The following is a 22,214-nucleotide window of genomic DNA, read 5'->3' as shown; positions in this document are numbered from 1 at the left end:
CACGCAGTTGGATATTTAAAAAGTATAATAATAACTCTTTATTGCACATAGAAAAGATACATGAAACACAAGTTATAAAGGACATATACAAAGGTGAGCTTATCTCTAGAAGAGATCTCTTCCAGCCAACCCTAGCCTAGGTGAAAAATGAAGTCTGCGGGACTAATTATAGTACAATAAAATTAAAATTTAAATGTGAGTAAAAAAAAAATTTAATAATATATATATCTATCTATATTATTATATTATTTATACATATATATATATATATGTATAAATAATATATATACATATAAAGGATGATGATATGATATGATATGATATGAGATAATAAAGTTTTTAAAAGTATCCTATTTCTAAGAATATAAAATAACGTGTAATGGAATTTGCAAAGAATGTGAGGCTAACACAAAAGTTATAAATAACTGGCCTTCGAATAAAATAGCCCTATGTAAGTGCACTGTAACAAACTATGATAAAGATTTTGTTCATACTTTTGCTAAAAAAAAAAACTATATAATTATTGTAACAACTATATAATTACAACTAAATTCTTTGTTAATATTGCGTTAAGATGGTTACCTACCCTCTCGGTTTTATACATTAGCAATCTCACCAGACTAGTTCGCCTCGAAGTAATTGTTGAACGCCTGCCCTTTATATTATGGCAATAAAGTACTAAAAACTTTTGCTTTTTTAGTTTAGTCAGGCACTTTTTCGCAAAATGTTCAGTCGGTTATATTTTTTTAATTAATGTAGATATGAAGCGTATACCTTTAATTCGTGAAGGTAGCAAATATTGGTAATACATACTTCTGGGAAATCTGCTACTTTCATGCTTAACAAAGAGGCGACCAACCATCCTGACGTCAGAATGGCTGGTCAAAATTTTTTTTTATTTCTCAGAATATATCATAGGTAGCAATTATTTACAAAATTGCAAATAGGTAGCAATTCTTGAATATACACTCAGTGCCAAGCGCCACAGGCGACCAGCCATACCTGACGGTCACCATACTTAGGCCAACCCATTCTGAACACGTTTGACAAGTTTTATTTCCTGTAATATTTCACAGAAGATAAAAGAAAGAGATCAAACTTAAGACTGGTTTTTAACTAACTAGCAGGATATAGGCAATAAAAGAAAATTAACGACACAAAACGTTTATTTAAATAAAACAGAAGCAACAGATCACATTACGATTTACGAAACGTAGCTACGTCACAATTTCATTTAGTCTAACTAAATCAGTTTAATTTATTCTAGACTAGATCTAGGCAACTCCTATTAGTCTACACTAGGCATTGCTTAATGGCTAGGTATATGCAAGCGTTTGATTTTTTAAATATTATTATAAAATAAGATGGTTTTTGGTAAGACATGTTGTTTTTTTTTGAAAACAGTACACTTATTTCCGGTATTTCTGCATAGAATATTACTTATATCTGGTATTTACCGTTATAACAAACGCTTTAACAAAACTCTGTGATAACATAACTATCGGTATTCTGCCAAATTGAACGCTTCTGGAGACAGTTCTTCGTCTAGGTTCAACATCTCGGTCTTCTCCAGAAACGGATTCCGCGCATATCTATATAAGGAAGATGCCGTATTCTGATGTTTGATATCGCTTGTAGAACAACAATGTTAGATGTGTAAAACCCTTCAAAAGTTTAATTAGTAATGGCGAGAAAGACAATTTGTTTTTGTTTGCAACTACGCATGCTTTCTCTTTATTTCATATCACATTTAAATAAGTGAAAAAGAGAAAACAGGTTGAAGACAAAAATCGCCAAAAAAGGTGAACATTACACACGCTATGCGAAGCGGAGATATCGCATATTACAACTAACATAGTATTATCTCAAAAGGGCTTCAATTTATATTAATATTTCCTATTTAGTTTCAAAGCGATTGTATTGACCTATCACTTTGAAATTAAATCGTATATGAATGACACATCATTATAGCGAAATTTTGAAGAAAAATTATTAATATAACGCAATTTCGAGATAAAATATAACATGATGCCATTTTTGAGATAATATTATGTTAGTTGTCACGTGCGAAATGTAGTAAAAGAACTATGCTGAATTACGCATACCCAGACAGTATTTTTGCCAGTCTTCAATCTATAGACAAGAACATTCACAGAAACTACAATCGTGTTCCAAGTTAGTATTGAATTTTGTCAAAGTGTATCAGTACCGTAGTACCGTAGACAGACGTGACAGTCTATACCTATTGGGAATAATCTAGACAGGCAGATAATAGGAGAACGTGGGGTATTGGGAGTCCGCGGGTAATGAGAGCGGTGTTAAACTGGACTTTCCCAATGCTCGTATTTGTGCAAACTGTACTACTATGACTTCGTTAACGTTGGACAAGGTTCCAGTCCCGTAGGCGCCCTTGTAAAACCCTGCGTTGAGTCGTATGATAGTTGTGTGTTTTTCGCTCCGCGCTCATAACATTTGCCAAATTTCATCATCCCAGGTAAGCATTAAAATGCATAGGAAGTTATGCTTGAAATCACAATAACCTTAATACTTTAATATTTTTTTCAGACAGATTATATATAATGGCACCCATTTGATATACGGGATTCTTACCGGCTCCCATTTCCCGAACTGTGGGGTAATGAGAGCGAATGACATATTTTAGTTTTTTTCTTTTTAACCAAATATTATATTTTAGTTTCACATTTTTTCTGTGACTATCTAGTACGCAGATATGTGAAGCGTACGTTCATAACTAATAAAAATTAAAATTGCATAAATTATGACATTTATTATCAGTTTTCCTTAGTAGGCTTCCATTCCCCCACGCTCCCCTACTGAGTATTTACCAATTTATCCATAGTTGTATAGTAGCTATTAGTTGCACAATACATTTCCTTTTGCTTTGACCTAGGGGACTTCCGTTTACTATTCATAATTACTCAAGAAAAAAAAATACAGCAGAGTTATTGAAATTATTGATGTCATGTCATGTACTTTTCCTTGTGGAAAGGTAAAGATCTTTAGACCACGCAGCCTAGGCTTTTTTATAGTTTTTTAAACTGTTTTATTCATATTATACATACTCTGTTGTTGTGTAGTCAGAACACTGTGATATAAGCGTTGTGTCGGAACCGCAAATAAGTGAAACACAATGTGTGTGTTTGGAACGCGGCTCCTAGTATGCTAGTCGTCGTTTTGCACTTTAAATTGTCGCATTGCACGTAATTTCGCGCTCGTAATTCAGCCAAGTTTATACTCAAATACTCTACGCATAGTTGCCATTCGTATACAAGGTTATTTGTAAATTATTAATAACATCGCAGGACTATATTACAAACATCATAAACAATAATTTTTGTTCTATGGCCATATGGCTTAATAATTCAACACATTTTGCTTTCGTGTAAAAATAAAAATAATTAAATAGATCACTCTAAACGGTGATAACTCTGTGCAAAAACGCAGAAACGCAGAAAACCAGATATAGATACATAATAATATCTAATACAGTGTCAGTAAGTACAACAAAGTTTATTTTTGGTAAATATAATAAGTTCTGTAAAAAGTCATGGAGCAACAGTTATTGTTTATGATGTTAGTCCAGCTAGGTTGTTAGTATTTTATAAAAAAATATTGATATTTTTAAAAAGCTGACCAGAAAAGAACACTTTTCGCCTTACAACATTCTCATTGTAGCGGGGAATTAAATGCATGTGACACTAACAGCGCCATCTGTCCGCAGAAGTTAGAATCATTACGATCAATATTCTCCTGATTCCGGCGTCCAGTTTTAACAATTCCTTATATATAAATAAAATGGCATAATTACGTTACAACAGAAAAAATCTGGCTTACAACGAGAATAATTTTCGTACTTCATAAATAAATATCTACATCACAGAATTTGAGGATACAAAGGATGCAAAATTTCACAAATTAACTAAATTATACAGAAGTCAACGTTTTAACTGTGCAGTTTACAATTAAAGAGATATTTTAGGTAGATATTTTAATTAAAGGAAATTAGTACCCAGATGTATTCGGTAATCCGAAGATTGTCGAGAGACATTTTTAAGAAATTGTCGTACTGTATTGTAAACAAAATACGTATTAGTTTCCTTTTTTGTTTCTGATGCCAAATAAATATATATGCTATTTATTTTAGATTCCATGGCACAGCAATGACACAGTCGTCCGTGGTCTGGTGTACCTTTACTATGAGTTTACAATCACGTTCGCAGATAACGACTGCGTAAAAAAACTTGTATGTAAAATGTTACTTCTTCTTGGCACCACTAGAGGGCGTTGCATAATTTGCCATATAAAATGGTCAAATACAACTGTCAATATAGAACAATAAAATTCATGTTTTTAAATGACACATACCACAGATAACATGGTTCACCGTTTAACAATTAAAATATCTCTCTACAGCAACCGGGAGAAAGTGATTAGCATCGTTGAATTAAAATATATATTTTTTTATAATTAAAATATACCTTTAGGACGGAAATATTCGAAATAAAACTCACGTATGAAACATATTCCCGTGGAAAATAATTTCCATTTAAATATAAATAATAGTTATAGGCATTGACCTACAGGTCAACGATTATAGGCCACAGAAAATCAAATCAAAAATGAGCCATGGCACTTGAAGCTGTAGAAATGGCACAAATATATAAATTACAAAAAAAAAGTGTTTATAACAAAAAATATGTACAATGATTATACAAAAAAAATGAATATTTGACTCCTTTTTGTGACTAACTTTCAACATTCTACTGTAAACGGAATTTAGGGCGTCTTCAAAGTACACGCTCATAGAATACACGACATTCTCTCTCGTACGTCTGAACATACACACAAACTTCCTATCGTACAATACTTACTATTCCTAGCTAGTTTGTCTTTCACTAGCTACTGGAATATCCTAGTAACTATGCACGAAAAGCGGAGCGCACGACAAGAGACTAGTTTCCGCAAGGCATACCATTTCCTTTCCTGTATATCTGGTCCATCCTGGGTGACAATCAAAAGCAAATTCTTTCGCCACCATGGCAAGCATTACAGTGTATGCCATCGACAAGATAACAAGACTAGCTACTCTTTCTATACCATAATTTCATCTACAGTACAATGCAAAGAACTAAAACATAATTATCACTTAAACGCTAAAAACAACACTTTTGGAATGATTTAAGGGAATCACAAGCCTTAATAAATAATTTTGGCGCATACACAGGGTTGTCAATTTTAATTTTTAACCTTGTAACAGGTTCGTCCTTCGTGTGGAGAAAGGATACACTTTATATTAATGTTATTATTAGGAATAACTAAGGCACAGGGCATTTTACAATAGCTATTACATCTTTCAAACGCACCATGCATCTAAGTATAATATGTAGGGACCAAATAATTCAAGAAGACTGCTAATCGATTTGTACACCAGATGTCGCAACGAGTATGTAGTTTCGTTTACATTGACAAGCTGCAATATATCAAAGCCGCTCTAATTTGTAGTGATAACAAACAAATCAACTAGATGGCGCTTATTGAACAGATTTTTATGTTTAAGCTACCCTTTTAGTTTATTTAGGCTTAGCGCCATCTACCCATATTGGGAATCGTTAATTTATAAATCAATTCGTTACACACCGAATTTGAATACATATATAACTAGAAATAGAGACGAAATGTCATTTAATTTGTTTGATAACTATTCTGCCAAATCATTACGGTGACAACTGCGCTCCGATTGGCCAGTGCGAATTCAATCCGAAGTCAATTGTTTCACTTGAAATCGACAGTTTAACTTGAACTTTGCTATAATGGACGATAATTGCAAAATTATATATTTAATTACCGATGAAATGTGATTCGGCAGGCTTATTACCGATCTTTAGCGACCAGTCGTTTTAGCAATAGTTGCACGATTATCGCTGTCAAAACATAAATTCGTATTACGGAACGAACAATTGCGACCAGTCGACTACAGCGCCTCCCGCGAGCAACTAATAAACTAAAACTGCATGAAAATGCTTTGACAGAAAGCGACCGGTTGCTTTTTCGTATTACCGAACCGTAATACCAACTTAGCAATCGCAACTGGTAGCAATCGCATTGCTATTGTACAATTAACAACCGGTTGCTAAAGTTCGGTAATAAGCCTGCCGTTTGTTTTGTAATTAGATATTTTGCTGTTTTTCCCACACCACCCTCTCATCGTTAGAGATATTATCTTTATTACAATAAATACATATTTATGGAATACACGGAGACGAACACAAAGATCAGTTACTGGCGCTGTACTATTTCAGTTTTCGAATTCGTGATTTCAGCGCAAACGTGAGTTGATATTTAAAAGTGATATAAGGCCTATTTACCTGATGAGTTGCCAGGGATGGCCCTTATTTCGTCTCTATTTCTGGTTAAATACTCGATGTTTAAATAATATTATAAAGAACACTGCTGACTTCTTATATTTCACATTAAAGAGGAATTAATTAATATCCACGGCCATTTATATAATATAAACCACTTCCAATCTATTGATCAGCGCCATCTGGATATAAGAGGGGATTTTGACTCCTTTCAGAGTTACGACCTGTAGTATGGAGATTAGCAGTCTTGTTGAGTTAATGGTATATGGTATAATATTCCATACATCGAAATTTTTTTTATCAAAACCTTAACAACAATAAAAAAATACAGTATAGAAAAAATATATAAGGTAAAATTTGTAAAAATATGTTTTATAACTGTTAGACGATTATGCTCAGTTGAGAATGTTACCATCCCTTCCGTGGTCACAATTAGTGATCACGTTTATTCCCATTTGGTCATCAGTTTATTTCCATTTGGTTGTCATTTTTATTTCAATTTGGTCACATTGTTTATTCCCATTTGGTGAACATGTTTATTCACGTTCGGTGAAAATGTATTTCCATTTAGTATCAGGTCGATACGATCCTGATCGATTATTCTAAAATTTTTTAACAACGTAACGGATAAAAACGGAATTATGATCAAAATGTTGTCAATATAATAAATATTTGTAAAACATATAACAAAACATGTCTGTAATAGACGATATTATATAAAAATAATGCATGTACGTATATTGTAGTTACGTAAACAGCAAAATATAAATAATATTTAAACCACTGGTTTTTTCAACATTTAAATTTATATAATAGTTAAAATTAATGGTCACTTTTGAGAATGAGTTTCTTCATTTAAGAAGTTTAGTGTAAATACGACTATTTGCCTTGAATTGAGATAAAGTTAACACATTTTTTAGAACAGTTTACCTACTTGGGGAAATTGTTCAGGCGTGGCTGGTGATTAAATGAAAAGTATGTCAGCCCATGTCAGGAGTGAATGCTGTGTCCAGGAAGGGCGACGCCGTCCTCACTTGTCTCCCTTGTCGTCGCTGATGGTGAGTTTGGCGGTTTCGCTGTCGGTGGGCGGCGCCGGCTGCGTCGAGGGCACCTTGATGAACATGGGCATGGGCGAGGAGGGCGGCTCCGGCCGAGTGGCGATCGTCAGTGCGCCGGAGTTCACGTCTTCTATAGCTTTGCGCAGCTGTGGAAACAGACGGTAATTTTAATACAGTTCTCTTAATCCTAAGTCACTATATGAAAAAGTACTTCGACAGGGCTCATTCGAATGTATTTTGCTTTGTATAATTTATGAATAATGTTTGTAAGGAGGTATTCAGGCCATTCAATCACGGTGAGGTCAGTTAACATCAACAACATCTGGGCGGTTTCCGTTAGTGTTCTTACCGTCGCTTCGCTTGAAAATACCCGCAATAAAGGTGATTTTCATTTATTATGCTTTTTTTTATAATACCAAATGACGCGACGAACAAGTCGTGCGCCTGGTGGTAAGTGACACGCCAGTTGCAGTGCCACTTGGAGCTTTTAATCGCAAAGACCCTAGGGGCACTGCCACTGTGCCCCCTGAGACATAAGTTGACAAGTCCCATATGCCTGTAATTTCACCAGCACTTGCCCTTCCAAACCGGAAGGCAGAAATAGGTAAGGTGGCAGTACTTCCCTGGACAAACTTTCCCTACTATCGTATCTAATTAATTGGGTGGTGGGGTGGCCCAATCAAATACAAAACTAAAAAGTGTCAGATAGTAAGAAAAACTTAAAAGTTTATTTTTATCAAATTTATTATGTTATGTAAAAACTCATGAAACAGAAGATGTTGTTTATGATGTCCGTAGTGTACTTCTGAGAGGTTAGTTATTACAAATAACCTTGTACAGCTCACCTCTTTGAGTGAAACAACTCCTATGAGTCGACCAATGGCCGTGACATACGCTCTTTTCACGCCCAGGGTCGAGAACAGCGAGTGGACCTAGAATACAAATTGTTACAAATTATTTTATTATATTTATTTATTTAACTGCAATGGATAGCACAGAAGACATTCAATAAGAAAGAAGATATCCATAATATTAACCTTAGAGCTAAGTCCAAACTCATGGTACCACGATTTCGTTTAACCAAGGTAAACAACTCTTTTATGGGGAGCTGTATACGTTTTTACAATAAGATTACGGAGCATACATTAAGTTTATCACTTCCTAAGTTTAAAAACTACTTTAAAAATATTTTGATCGAAAAATCATATTACAAAATTGAAGACTACGTGTTAGATAAAGATGTATGGAAAGACGACATGGCTCCAGAATCCACACAAATTTGATTCAAAGTGTATTCCATAGCATTTAAGTTTATTTGAAAAGAGCAATCCCTAGAGTTTCTTGCTCGTTCTTCTCAGGGAGGTCAGCGTAGTGAACGAGCAGTAGCTTAAATGTGACGTTTTCAAGTGTAAATGTATTTTACCTATGGAATAAATAATCTTTGACTTTGACTTTGACAGAGAAATGTATCTCGTAAAAACACGAGCGGGTGTTGCAATTTACAAGTAAACATTGACAATGTTATACTACTCTGTTAAAATAAAACAATACATCATTAACTTTTCTCACAAAATTACTATATATTTTTTATATATTAGAAGTTATGGGTTGTCCAGTGATCATCGAGTATATATAACCAGAAATAGAGATGAAACGTCATTTCATTTGTTTGAAAACTATTCTACCGAATCATTTCGAAGACAACTGCGCTCCGATTGGCCAGCTCGAATTTGAAATAATTGACGGGTGTGTCGTCAATTGCTTCACTTCAAGTCGACCAGCTTAACTTGAGCATTGCCATAATGGACGAAAATTGCAAAATTACATATTTAATTACCGATGACATGTGATTCCGTTTAATATAACGCATTTGACACTATTTGACACTGTTGAATGGAAGTGAGTAAAATTGTCTACAAAATAGGAATTGCTTTTATGTCAAACATTTGTTTAACGTGTTGCCAGCCGAATAATTGAAAATTTACGAAATTCTTGGTTTATTGGTAATTTAATATTTTTATGTAGTTGTTTTATCGATTAACATATTTATTTACACTAAATTCTCATAATAAACCATCTATAAAATATTATACGGTTTTTTTTTTTGATACGGCAATTATAACACCTAAGCACAATCTGCTGGTGAACTGAATTGGACACAATTCAGTTCACCAGCTGACCGTTCAGAGTGACCGTTTTACGAAAATAAGAGGAATTGCTATAGAATTGCAAGGAATTCGGCATTTTTAGGCCTCTTAAGGGGCACTGTCATTGCACCCGTGATAGCGACACGCCTAACACTTACTACCATAGACTCAAATAAACAAGATTACCATAAAGTCCTGATTAACTAATTTACCTTAAGGAGTGAAGTTCTTTCGACCAGCTGGAACGGCGCTGGGTCGATGTGGCAGATGTACAGGTTCTCGTCCTCGTAGTCGGTGTCTTCCACCTGCTGTAAAAACATGGAGTAGGTAAGCTTGTGTTTGTTCAATAAATTCAATCGACAAATCGGACTATGCGTTGCAATATTAATTTTATTGAATATCATGATGTTTTTTACTGCTTTATTACATTATTTTTATTTGTGAAAATATTCCATTATGGCCCGTCTTTTTTGAAGACGGAGTAAAATGACATTTGCAGGGTTGCCAGTTTTCATAAATTTTTAAATAATCATGTAGTTGTAGTCGACACTTTTATCTACAGATTGTGAAAGAAAATTTTGCAAAAATGTCAGAAATGTGAACATACTGAATTAAAATGAAAAATTTTAAAATAAGTCTCCTCTTTGTTATTTTAATACACATTGTTCTAAATAACTTTACAAAAATCGACAATATGAGCGAAGCCAACATTCAGTTGATAGCCGATAGAATATTTATCGAATGCAATCACTGTTTGCAAGTGCGCAACACTATCATTTTACTCCACTTTAAAAAAAACTGCTTCGATTTGACTTGACTGGAACCAGTCTATTACCATACCGGGGCCACCGCTTTTACCAACAGAGCCCAGTCCAGTCAGATACTCAATATATTTATTGCATTCATATGGTATATACATGTCTTAAAATTCAAAGATTACTACACATATGAGCCCTTTATTAGGAATAACAATAAGAGCAGAGGTTGGCCGAGAATTCAACTATTAATTTGAATTGTATCAAATAATAATATAAAATAAAAAATATGTCATACAATAAGAAATACGTCATATAATAAGTAGAATTATGTCACTTGAAAGTTTGAATTTAATTAGATTACAATAACATAACTTTATAGTATATAATTAAGATTTATTCACACTCACACACACACACACACAAACACACACGCGTTTTATGATTCAAATTCTTAACTCTTAAATTAATAATTTTTAACTGCCTCCGTGGCCGAACGGTTACCATGCCGGACTTCCACGTAGGGGTCCCAGGTTCGATTCCCGGGCCGGGAGAAATATTTGTATGGCCTACATTTATTTCTCTCGTGAGTTTGGGTGTAATTTGCTGTTGTCTATGTGTGTGTTCATGGCACCCGCGACACAGGGTTTCCCTAGTGCGGGTCTATGTTGAGTGTGTGCGTTATTATTATTATTTTTATTTGTCATCAAAGTATTAATTTAAATTGTAACAGCATTTATTAATAAGATATTTTTAATTTATTTACAAAGAGTCAATACTTTTCCTCGTTTTTAATAATGGGCGGGAGCTCGTTGAATATCCTCACCGACATAGTTTTTCTGTGTTGTTCGATTTTTGTATCAATAACAATAATGGACTACATATGTATTACTGTTTAACCTTGTATGGTTCATACCGTGTCTCTCTTTCTGGCGATCTGAAGCATCCGATCGAAGTCTATTTCTTTCGCCATCTCGAGCTGCTCCCACGCCTTCTGGTCTTCGGGGGACATGTCGCACACGCGCTCACGGGGCTACGAAATACACAACATTTACAAAAGTGGTACATTCTAGTAGCAGTAGAGGTCCTTGTGACAGAGTTCGTCCAGGGAAGTACTGCCACCTTACCTCGTCTTTTGGCTCGTATTTAATTGTTATAGTTTTGTAGAATACTGATAAGCAGGCAATTTTACGGCGGTGTTCAGGGCCTCTACTACTATTAAATAAAATAAAAATATATAAAAAATTTTTTTGTCATTTACAGGGGTAGCATGATGCCCCACTGTGTGGGCATTAGTGCCGTTATTTACAGAAAAATCCATTTTTTTCATTACTTGTATATTAAGCATATTCAGTACTGTATTTCCTTTATTTATTATCATACAATTATGCTTATATATAAATAAAAACAGTTACAAATGAATTTGTAGTTATATTAGATATTCGCACTAGATAGACGTCCAGTACATTACTAAGGACTCCATCATGGGGCCATGAACTTACCAGTTGCACTTTTTTGTTAATGGACGGAGTGCGCGGCAAACCGCCCACTTGGTCAGGCAGACCGCCCTCCACGTCAGGGAGCAGCGACGATCGCTTGAAAATGGCTTCGAACGCCGCACGGATTCTAAAAATTACAAAATCAAAATTAATATGAATAAAACAAGAACATGTGGAAAGAAATTTACACAGATCCGACGTTGACAAGTGCCTGGTGGCGACTGAGAAGGCAGCGGGCGATGTGGTGTATCGTTAAGCCGCTGGGCAATTTGCAAATTTTGGGATAAATGTGAAATTATGAACTATGGGTCTTCAGTTGAAAACCAAAATTTAGCAGGTTCTCTGTAGTACTTAAAGAAAAATATCTCCATGTAAAAATGATGTACAAACTTAGATATTTTGTTCTTGAACAATTCTTAATTATTTAATAGTATATATCTAGACTATTTGATCTAGGAAAACAGATTTATCCCACTTCTCCTCCATTGAGTCGTCTTGAGTAAAAATGGAGAACTAAGCAGGTTTTTCGTATTTACAAAACGAACTTCGCCTAAGTTTAAACAAAAAATTACGCAGTAAACTCAAACTTTAATTTAATTAGAGAATTTATTGTACTGAAGGAACTTTTAGTACAGGAAATTTTGTAATTTGAGATCAGGTTTTTAGGTCATGGCACAAAGCCATGGCATGTGTCAGCTTCAAAATGTCGTTCTAGCATCGCTGTTTCAATAACATGACGATATGAGAAAAAACCATACTAACCTGGTTTCGGCCCCGGTGACTGTGGTGTATACGGAAGGCTGAGCCGACAAGGGCGACTGAGGTGCTGAGGTCGGTGACCCCAAACCTCGGGTGAGGGTGAATGAGTTGGTCTTCTTGAGGATTGACTTCGGACGGAATAGTTGACCAGGAGCTGTTGGGACATAAAGTTACGTGTGTAATAAAGCTATTGTGTGCTATAGACAGCTGTAAGCATTTTGTAGTTCCATCAAAATTCGCTAGATGGCGTTGACCCATTTTATGCAAATACCAGATCACGATGTTACATTTTCCCTCGAATGGTTCTGCTCAGATCGATTTTCGATTATGTGGGATGAACAAGTTTGTATAATCTTTAAATACGCGACATAACTGCCTCCGTGGCCGAACGGTTACCATGCCGGACTGCCACGCAGAGGTCCCAGGTTCGATTCCCGAGCCGGGAGAAATATTTGTATGACCTACATTTATTTCTCTCGTGAGTTTGGGTGTAATTTGTGGTTGTCTATGTGTGTGTCCATGGCACCCGCGACACAGGGTTTCCCTAGTGCGGGGCTATGTTGAGTATGTGCGTTATTATTATTATTATTATAAACAACCGACTTTGAAGTTTGGCAGGATTCGGTGACGTTATCATAGGGTCCGGGCACCTTTTTTTGGGTTTTTTATTCTATAGCTTGATTTGAAACCTCCTCAACCTTCGAGGTTCACCCATAGAGCAATACTTACGCGCGCCATCACGCTACGAGGTGGCGCCACTGTCTTCAAAGAAACTCGAAAAGACGCGCGTACGCAAAGTGAAAATATCACATAAAATTAAAAAAAACCTATCAAGAGGCCTCAAAACTGTACTGTTGTGTTGTGCCATTCCATAACCCATGGTTTCCTATGTCCCGGGACATGCTCTGGGCTCGGAATAGACTGGTTAGTGTTTTTCAACTGTATCAAGCCATACTTTTCTGTTTAAATAATTCCAAAATTAGCTATTAGGATCACACACACTTATTAACGCGGAATCGGCTAGAATAGGTCAGAAAAACCTTCATGTCCATGCATTAAGAGTGAAAAGACGTGTCGCGTGTCGTTTCCGTTCAGACTGCCGATCGAAATGCACAAAGTTTTTTTTTTACACAAAAATCACTATTCTTCTTAAAACGAATAACATTTTATTAGAACACAAGCACAATTAACTCTTCCAACCTGGTATAAGGCCTCCTTGGTCTTTGGTGGTGAGCGATCCTCCTCGAGTGAGACCTGTACCGGGAACTTGCAGCATATCCGGAGCTGGCGTTACCTGCAAAATAGTAAATTATTTTGCTTTCTTCGTGGTATTAACGTCGGATAAACCAATAATTAGATCACAAATAAAAAAATGTATTTTTAACATGCTTGAAAATGAACAATGAATACGTAAGAAGTAATGTGTGTTTTTTAAATATTTAAAAAAATGTCTATGGTAAGAAAAAATAAATAAAAAAATTACTTATGCATAATGTATTCGGGCTTTTTTCAACACGCATTTCTGCTTTTGTATAAGAAAATCAAAGTGATCCGGTAGTATGGCTAATTGGTCGCCTTAGCCTGTAGTGAAGGACGAAAAATTGTACTACTGCAATGTGTTCGCTTTTCCACTTGCAGTGCAATTTTTTAAAAAGAAAATGGCGGGTTGTTGTAGTTACAATTTTCACAAATAAATTTTAGTTTAAGCATACCTATTACCGTGTTTGCGGTTACTTCGGCATTATACATTAACTGTCGTAGTCTCACCTCGAATCTCGAAGGTCGCCTCTGCCGTTTCTTAGCCTCTTCTTCCTTCCGCCTCTTTTCAGCTTCCCTATGCCACATGGCGGCCACCTGTAGCCTTCGCTCCCTACCCACTTGCTTTTCGATCACGCGGACTAATTCCCAGCGGTGGATGGATCCGAGAAGTACCATATTCGATGGACTGTCTACTAACGGGAAGCTCTTTATTGCCTGTGGAAGGTATAGTAAACATATCATAAGTCGATGAGACAAGTGGAAATAAATTAAATAAAGCTCCAGTAAATCAGTCTAGTGAAAAATGCGAAATTCTCAACGTCTATCGACACTACAGCCAGTGTTACAATAAGATTATTTAACATTTTTTACTAAATGGCCAGGCAAACTAGTGGATTGGCTCAGGATGCACGTTCACACAAGGCCATTACACGAGCCAACTCAATGCACGCGAGGTGGGGTAAGGTATTAGCCCGTAAAATTAGAAATTGTTCAGAGGATTGTCTTTATCGCTGGTCTGGAGACAGTCTAAAATGAATTGTCTCTATTTGCACGATGCTAATAGTGGCTTGGCTTAATGGAATTGGCCCGCCGGTAGGACCCGTGTATACGGTCCTTAAAGAACGCTTTATTTTTCACTCTTCTACACGATTTTACTCCAACTCATTTACTGTATCTACTATCCAGCTATGGTATTCTCTCCTTCTCTTGATTTCTTTAAACCACATGTTAAGGAACAATTTCTTAACTTCTAAGTCACGTTTTTTCTTTCCCATCTCTTCATTCATATCCTTATTGCAAAGTGTTATAAACTTCCTATTTTTATTTATTTATTATTCTTATAACTTATTATTTACTTTCCTACTAAAGTAAATTATATTATTATCTATAGTCCATCTTTTTTAAGGAGTAAAATGACATTTGCGTGATTGCCAGTTCTTCTAAAATTTTAAGTAGTCATGTGGTTGTAGTCGACAATTTTATCGATAGATTGTGAAAGTAGATAAAATGTCTGAATTGTGGATGTTACGGCGTTCTATTTTGACAATGTCTAGTAAGGGTCTATTAATATCGTAATAAATTTTTAGTTATACACATTTTAATAACGACCGGCGGATTTCATTATATGTATATTAAATTGAAATGAAACACTTTAAAATATGTCTCCTATTTGTACTTTCCATACACTTACTGCTAAATTTAGTGTATGTAATGTATATGTATAAATTTTCAAAAATTTTAAATGCAAATGAATCTGTGCTCAGCGGTTGGACGATTAATGGGCCGACGATGATTCAGATGAGACAAGTTCAGCTATTTATTCATAAGCGTAACCAACATTAAGTCGATAGTCGATAGAATATTTTATCGACTGCAATCACTAGCTGCTTGCAAGCGGGCAACACTTTTGTGCAATGTCACTTTACTCCATCATCAAAAAAGACTATAGAGGTATATGTAGGTACATCATTAGTATACAATGTGTACTTACGTTAGTGTTCTGTTAACCGTTAACCGGCGCACAATGTACTTGAAATTTGAGCCGTATACAACCGTTTGTAAGATAGTATTTAGATAAACAAAAGCTGTCTTCATACCTTGTTTTCTTTGAGCAAATCCTTCAACTGCTGGAAGGTCATCTTGTCCCAGATGTACTTGACGTCGCGCACCATGAAGTCTTCCACACAAATATCGTACATACCTGCAATAATGATCAGTATTAATTTAGCAATTAATATATCTATTTTTAATAAATTATTCAAGTTCTCCCGTTGATAGTCGTTGCGCTGTAAAGGGAGGAAGAACATCGCAAAACTCCACGGGGTCTTCGTTGTATACCACCGTCTAAAGTTGTGAAAAACACTATTTTTCTCGATTACATATTTTTATTTTAGAGATCACAAATAATCAATAATATCAAAGCCGTCTTAAAGCGAAAACGGCTCGCCGACAGCCTTGTTCTCGTTCAGCCAATGTGACCGTCAATGTGCGGTATCTAAAGCTAGGCAGGGGCGGAGAGTGTCCGTTCTCGTTACTTATTTGTTCTCTGACAAAGGTTCGTGAATGGTTTTTTTTGTTTGCTAATAATGTATTATTTACCATTGCCTTAGTGTGAGTGAATAAAGTTATTATTATTATTATTCATCTATTTTAGACTCCCGCCTATTATTATTATTATTACTAGTTTATTAAAACTATTAATACAAAGATAGAACACTAAGAAAAATTCATTCGATCCGGTTAGACTGGAACCAGCGCTTTCACCATACCGTAGCTAATTATCCCAACTGAGCTACGGAACGAATCAGCTGGACCTACGAATTTTTCTACGTGCATGCTGCACATCTTTTTTTGTGATTTTTAACGACCTTTCGTTGCCGTAGTGCAACAATACAATAACAATAATTATAACTTATCCCATACACGAAGAGGGCAAATACATTCCACAGGTTCAAGTTTATTTGTCACTACGATATTCTCAAATTACTGGACACCACAAAGTCGTTGTCACTACGGTAGTGTCTATTAACTTGTCAATGCTTTTGCACTAGTTTAATTGTCAATGCTTATTACAGTTATTTTATTTTTCTTGTAATTGTACAGATTACAGAATATAGATTAAAACACTATTTTCAAACAGTAAATCTGCATTCCAATGATTTAGAAACAAGAAAATATAAATTGTGTTATTTTGTAAATGAGAATAAATAAAAGACAAAAGAAAGCACATAAACATAACTTATCTAAATTTAGAAAAATGTATAGAAATATACATATCTAAGTATATATATTTTAAAATGCTAAGTTCAAATCACTATTTGGTGACTGACTCCTTGAACGCTATCATGGAATATGTCATGGTTACAACAAATTTGATCACAATATGTTCTACATATTCCGTAATGTAATTTTTTTAATATTTAGTAATTTAAATTTGTTTACATTGAGCGTTTAGAGTTTTTCAAAAAAGAACAATTTAAAAAAATTAAGAAGTAAAGTAGTGTCAATACATAAAAAACGAATCGACGAGGATGGGATTCGAACCCACGCGTGCAGAGCACATTGGATTAGCAGTCCAACGCCTTAACCTCTCGGCCACCTCGTCTTGTGACTTTCACAGCTAATTTTGGTAACTAATCGTTCAATTAAGTCAGTAAAACATTTTGGTGATTGCACAAGTGTTACAGTTATACATAATAATCGACCCGGTGTGTCAAAACTTTGCAGTCTTTGCTTCGGACGTAAAATAAATCGTACTATTCTGTCTCTCTTTATAACATTTTAGTCGTACTAATACGGTTCTTTTTGCTTTTTACAGACGATATTAAAGCCACTTGAAAAGTATATATCGTATACTACACGTGTCTTATTTAGTTCAGTTGATATGAAAAAAAAACCATTGGTATATGTAAAGTCCCTTTTGTCTTCAAGTCCCTATTGAATTCAGGGGTTTTCTTGTAAAATTTGGAGGTACGTTTGTGTTTTTTTTTCATTGGCATTAATAAACTAGTTACATCGCTACGTATACGTTTTGAGGAGATTGCGAAATGTGTCATCACCACACACAGTTTTGGGTTACGTTGCATATCTGATTAGATATGTACTTTTTGTGTTTGGGGTAACTCAACAGTTTGTGAAAAATTGTTCATAGCTCAAAAATGTGTCCGGTCAATGACAGGTATTTTGTCAGCTCAATCGTGTGTACCATTGTTTATAGACTTGGGAATATTACCCTAGCCGTTTATGTATATTTTTGAAGTCTGGTTTCTTAAACAAAACCTAGATGTCTTTCAAAAAAGAAAAGATATCCATAGTAGATGTTTAAGGCATCCAAATAGACTGGTTTAAAATAATGTACCTAGACTGTCCTACTATAAAAATCATTGCAATGGGATGTGTGTCCAAATATATAATGCTCTACCAAACGATAGAGCAATATAGATGTGGTAAAATAAGGGTTCTATCTCTCTACTGTGTTCCATCTCTTGTTCACCATGTTTTAAGCAAATAAATTTTCATTTAATTTAATTTTTATCGTGAAAATTTTTTTAAATCGTGTTTTACCGCATAGTGATCGGTGCATATCATCAATTTTTTTATGTATTTTCATTCAAATTCGAGATTCAAACACGTTCACTGAATCAGCCAAAGCCATTTGAGGTTGTATAGACTTTCGTGATTTCTATACATTTAATCTGGGTGTTCCAAATTATTTTTTTATGTTGCAAAGTGACGGGACGATCAAGTCGTGCGCCTGGTGGCAAGCGTCACGCCAATCCATTGCACTGCCACTTAGAGGTTTAATTCGCAACGATCTGATGGACACTGCAACTGTTATGGATAGACGTGTCGCTTGCAACAGGGCGCACGACTTGTCCTTCTCGTTACCTGATATAATAAAAAAAAAAACTGAGATGCCCCAACACAGTCCATGCAGCACTTGCTCGTGTGCCCCTCGTACCCGAGAGAAGATCTCTCCGCCGCCATGGTAGTCAAGATGGCAACATACTATTCGAAGTCAATATAGTCTTAAAATATCGACACGATAAGAAGAAGAATGGATAGTACGTACGGCTAGCAGAGCTGAGGAGATCGGGTAAGAAAGGCAGTTTCTTGATGAGGATGATGCTATCGAAGCAGGACGGCTGTAGAAGAGCGGCTGTTGCGTTCGCGGCTAGTACTGACGCCATGATTGGCAATAAATGCGTTACCTGGAAGTTAGAAAAACGTGACAATAATTCGATATATCGATTACGGTTATCTCAATTCAAATTTCATACTTCGCGGCGTTGCAAGAAAGAAACTACATCTCAGATACATTTAATTTTGGTGCCATAATCGACTTCATTCAACTTGTACTAACTTCTAACGAGGTGCTATATAAAAATGACGTAAACAATTCTTTTCTTCATCCTGTAAAATTGACAATCGAGTCAAGTCGATATAATGTTTGGGCAACCGACGAAATACATTAAAAAACGAACGAAGGTGGCACAATAAGCCACATATTAAGGTGGTCATAATTAGAACAAAATGGATTGGGGATATAAAAGTGTTCTAGTGTCACAGGTTTGTTTTGAGCGGGAAGTTTATTATATTATTATTACGTTTTCTTTCATATCAATATGTAAATATTGCATATTCATAATACAAAGATTATTACAACATAGCACGAAAAGATTGTGATGAATCCATTTTTCTTTTTCAAATTATATAATTTTGCACAACTAAAATAAGATTGTGACAACCCTACGCTCCAAGTGAAGTCAAGTGCTACTTTGTTTTGTTCTATGATTATTATGATTATATGAGTGTGCTAAGGTTACACTGTGACCTAAGGCACGGGCTAGCTTTTTATATTGTAGTAAATAGAGAAAAAACTATATAATAAGAAGAATTTAAACAACTTACCTGTCCCGTCATCTCTATCACGATAACCATAGTGGACACGGTATGAGTGACAGCGCCTGTGAACGCCGCAGCCCCCACTGTCGCGTAGCCACCTGGTAACAATGGTATCAACAACTGAAGCTGCGATTTTTGTTAAAAGGCCTGTAGCACAGAAACACACACAGGAGAGCTCCTTGTGAAAGAGTTCGTTGAGGGAAGTACTGCCACCTTACCTATTTCTGCCGCCAAGCAGTAACGTTAGCATTACTGTGTTCCGGTTTCGCAGCATCTCTTACGCTAGTGAAATTACATGGGACTTGTCAACTTATGTCTCAGGGTGACGGGCGCAGTGGCAGTGCCCCTCAGATCTTTGCGATTTGAAGCTCTGAGTGGCACTGCAACTGTTATGGACAGGCGTGTAGCTTACCAGCAGGCGCACGACTTGTTCGTCCCGTCACTTGATATTATAAAAAAAAATCCAACAGCCTCAAGCTATTAGAGAGGTTACCTAGTTAGTCTTACAAATACTTTTGGGGCTTTGTAACCTGATTATAAATAAAGAAATAAATGAAAAAATTAAACGAGACGATACGATTTAACCTTCGCTGGGTTCGCGGAGTAGCAAATAAATTTACATTAATTTCTAGTAGTTTTTTTAAAGTTTTTACATAGAAAATATGACCGTATCATAATTATTGTTACCTGGCAGAATCTTCTGTATATGTCCTCCGTACGCTACCCCTAGAGGGCAGAAGTAATGCATCACTTCACCGGTGAACCGGCCCATGCACGCGCCCATCTTAAACGCGGGCACGAAGATACCGGCCGGCACGGGCAGCGTGCACGACACCATTGATAAGAAGTACTGCCGACAAAAACAAACGTGGCAAATTATATATTTTTAAATTTTATAGGAATTAATCACAACAAAATCGCGTTAAAAACCAAAAATAAAGATCTGCAAGAAGCACCAAGAAGAATTAGTAAGATTTGCTGGTTCGTTCCATGACTTAACTGGCAGAGCATCTGGCACTGATTGCCTGAAGGTGCTGGTTTGAATCCAGCGTTTTCCGTGTGTTCGATCTTTGTTATTAACAATTATAACAAACTAGTGAAGTAATTTCACAAAAATATAATTGACTATCATGGTGGTGCTATATCATGATATTCAGTACTCTTCACAATCACAACAAATTAAATTATAGAATAGAATAGAAACCATTTATTACACAACGTCACGACACAAAAACACACAGTAAGAAATTTAAAAAAAAGATAAAGCTAAATTAAAACAAAAACAAAATAGAATAACAAAAAAATGAATAAAAAATAAAAAATTAGTAATACGTAATAAAATGACCACAAAGCAAAAACATGAAATAGTCAACACTACTGTGTACATGACCGCACACAAAAATGTCAGCAATTTTAGTAAATTGATTCAATATAAAATGTTCAATGATAATAAGTAAATCATTGTATTTTATCAGTAGGTTGTTGATATATCTCTATGGAAAAGCAGTAGGCGGCAATTACACAGAAATCACATGGAATCGCACTGTAAACTCCGTAATTCGTGTTTTGAGATCCATGTAGCAAACCGGGTACCCCGTACTATCTATATTCTAATATTTATTTTATTTTATTTATTTCCAGTCAGTCTTTATAGTCAGCATTACTGTGTTCCGGTTTTGAAGGGCAAGGGTGCTGGTGAAATTACAGGCACATGGGACTTGTCAAGTTATGTCTCAGGGTGACAGGCGCAGTGGTAGTGCCCTTCAGATCTTTGCAATTTAAAGCTCTGAGTGGCACTGTAACTGTTATGGACAGGCATGTAGCTTACCACCAGGCGCGCGACTTGTTCGTCCCGTCACTTGATATTGTAAAAAAAAAAAAAAAACAGAGACTAATTTCTATTAATAATTTATAATAAATTGAACTTAATAAAAACTAAATAAAAATTCATTCAATAAAATAATTTGTAAAACATAATGTAACGTAAATTGGTTTTCTTTGTAAAATTAAAAATAAGGTATTTAATTAATAACTATTGCAACTATAGTGAAAAAATAGCGTGGTTTGCATCAATATTAGACATAACTGGTTGAAGACTGTATCACCTCAGTCAACCGTGACCATGGGACCTGTTAAGGGCCCGAAACGTTGGTTTGTTTGAAAACGAAGGATTTTTTTTTTCTTCTTCTCTATCTTTGTATTAATAATTATAACAAAGTAGTGGAGTAATATCACAAAAAAATTGAATAATTACACGGAATTGCACTATCACCGATCATGTACAAAAAATATCCGATTACCTCCGTTAAAAACACCACTACCCACCTTTTTTTTTTTTTTTTTTTTTTCTACCTACCTGGCGGAGGTATTCGAAAAATTTACTCTATATAGGCCTTATAGGAACTAATATTGCTTGTACAATGTAGAACAAAACTGAACGACGAGGATG

General features: G+C 35.4%; 1 protein-coding gene and 1 non-coding gene across 2 annotated transcripts in view; both read right to left on the bottom strand.

Moving 5' to 3' along the window:
* Window positions 1-7,333: 7,333 nt before the first annotated feature.
* LOC113228148 (chloride channel protein 2) overlaps window positions 7,334-22,214 on the bottom strand; it is a 25,152-nt gene continuing 10,271 nt past the window's right edge. Inside the window, exons 6-17 of the mRNA XM_026461356.1 lie at window positions 20,453-20,615; window positions 19,772-19,863; window positions 18,933-19,071; window positions 15,958-16,061; window positions 14,369-14,575; window positions 13,802-13,895; window positions 12,605-12,755; window positions 11,846-11,969; window positions 11,260-11,376; window positions 9,801-9,893; window positions 8,287-8,373; window positions 7,334-7,587 (exon numbers count right to left, since the gene is read on the bottom strand). Coding sequence (XP_026317141.1) covers window positions 7,414-7,587; window positions 8,287-8,373; window positions 9,801-9,893; window positions 11,260-11,376; window positions 11,846-11,969; window positions 12,605-12,755; window positions 13,802-13,895; window positions 14,369-14,575; window positions 15,958-16,061; window positions 18,933-19,071; window positions 19,772-19,863; window positions 20,453-20,615 — 1,545 coding nt within the window. The 3' untranslated portion in view covers window positions 7,334-7,413. The remainder of the gene's footprint in view (window positions 7,588-8,286; window positions 8,374-9,800; window positions 9,894-11,259; window positions 11,377-11,845; window positions 11,970-12,604; window positions 12,756-13,801; window positions 13,896-14,368; window positions 14,576-15,957; window positions 16,062-18,932; window positions 19,072-19,771; window positions 19,864-20,452; window positions 20,616-22,214) is intronic.
* Window positions 17,384-17,465, bottom strand: Trnas-gcu. Its single transcript has one exon. It is a non-coding gene; the product is annotated as a tRNA-Ser (tRNA).

Source organism: Hyposmocoma kahamanoa, unplaced genomic scaffold, assembly GCF_003589595.1.
Source record: "Hyposmocoma kahamanoa isolate Upper Pololo Valley unplaced genomic scaffold, ASM358959v1 224, whole genome shotgun sequence".
Taxonomy (NCBI): Eukaryota; Metazoa; Arthropoda; class Insecta; order Lepidoptera; family Cosmopterigidae; genus Hyposmocoma; species Hyposmocoma kahamanoa.
Note: the sequence above shows the minus strand (reverse complement) of the source record. Positions and strands in the feature narration are given on the sequence as shown.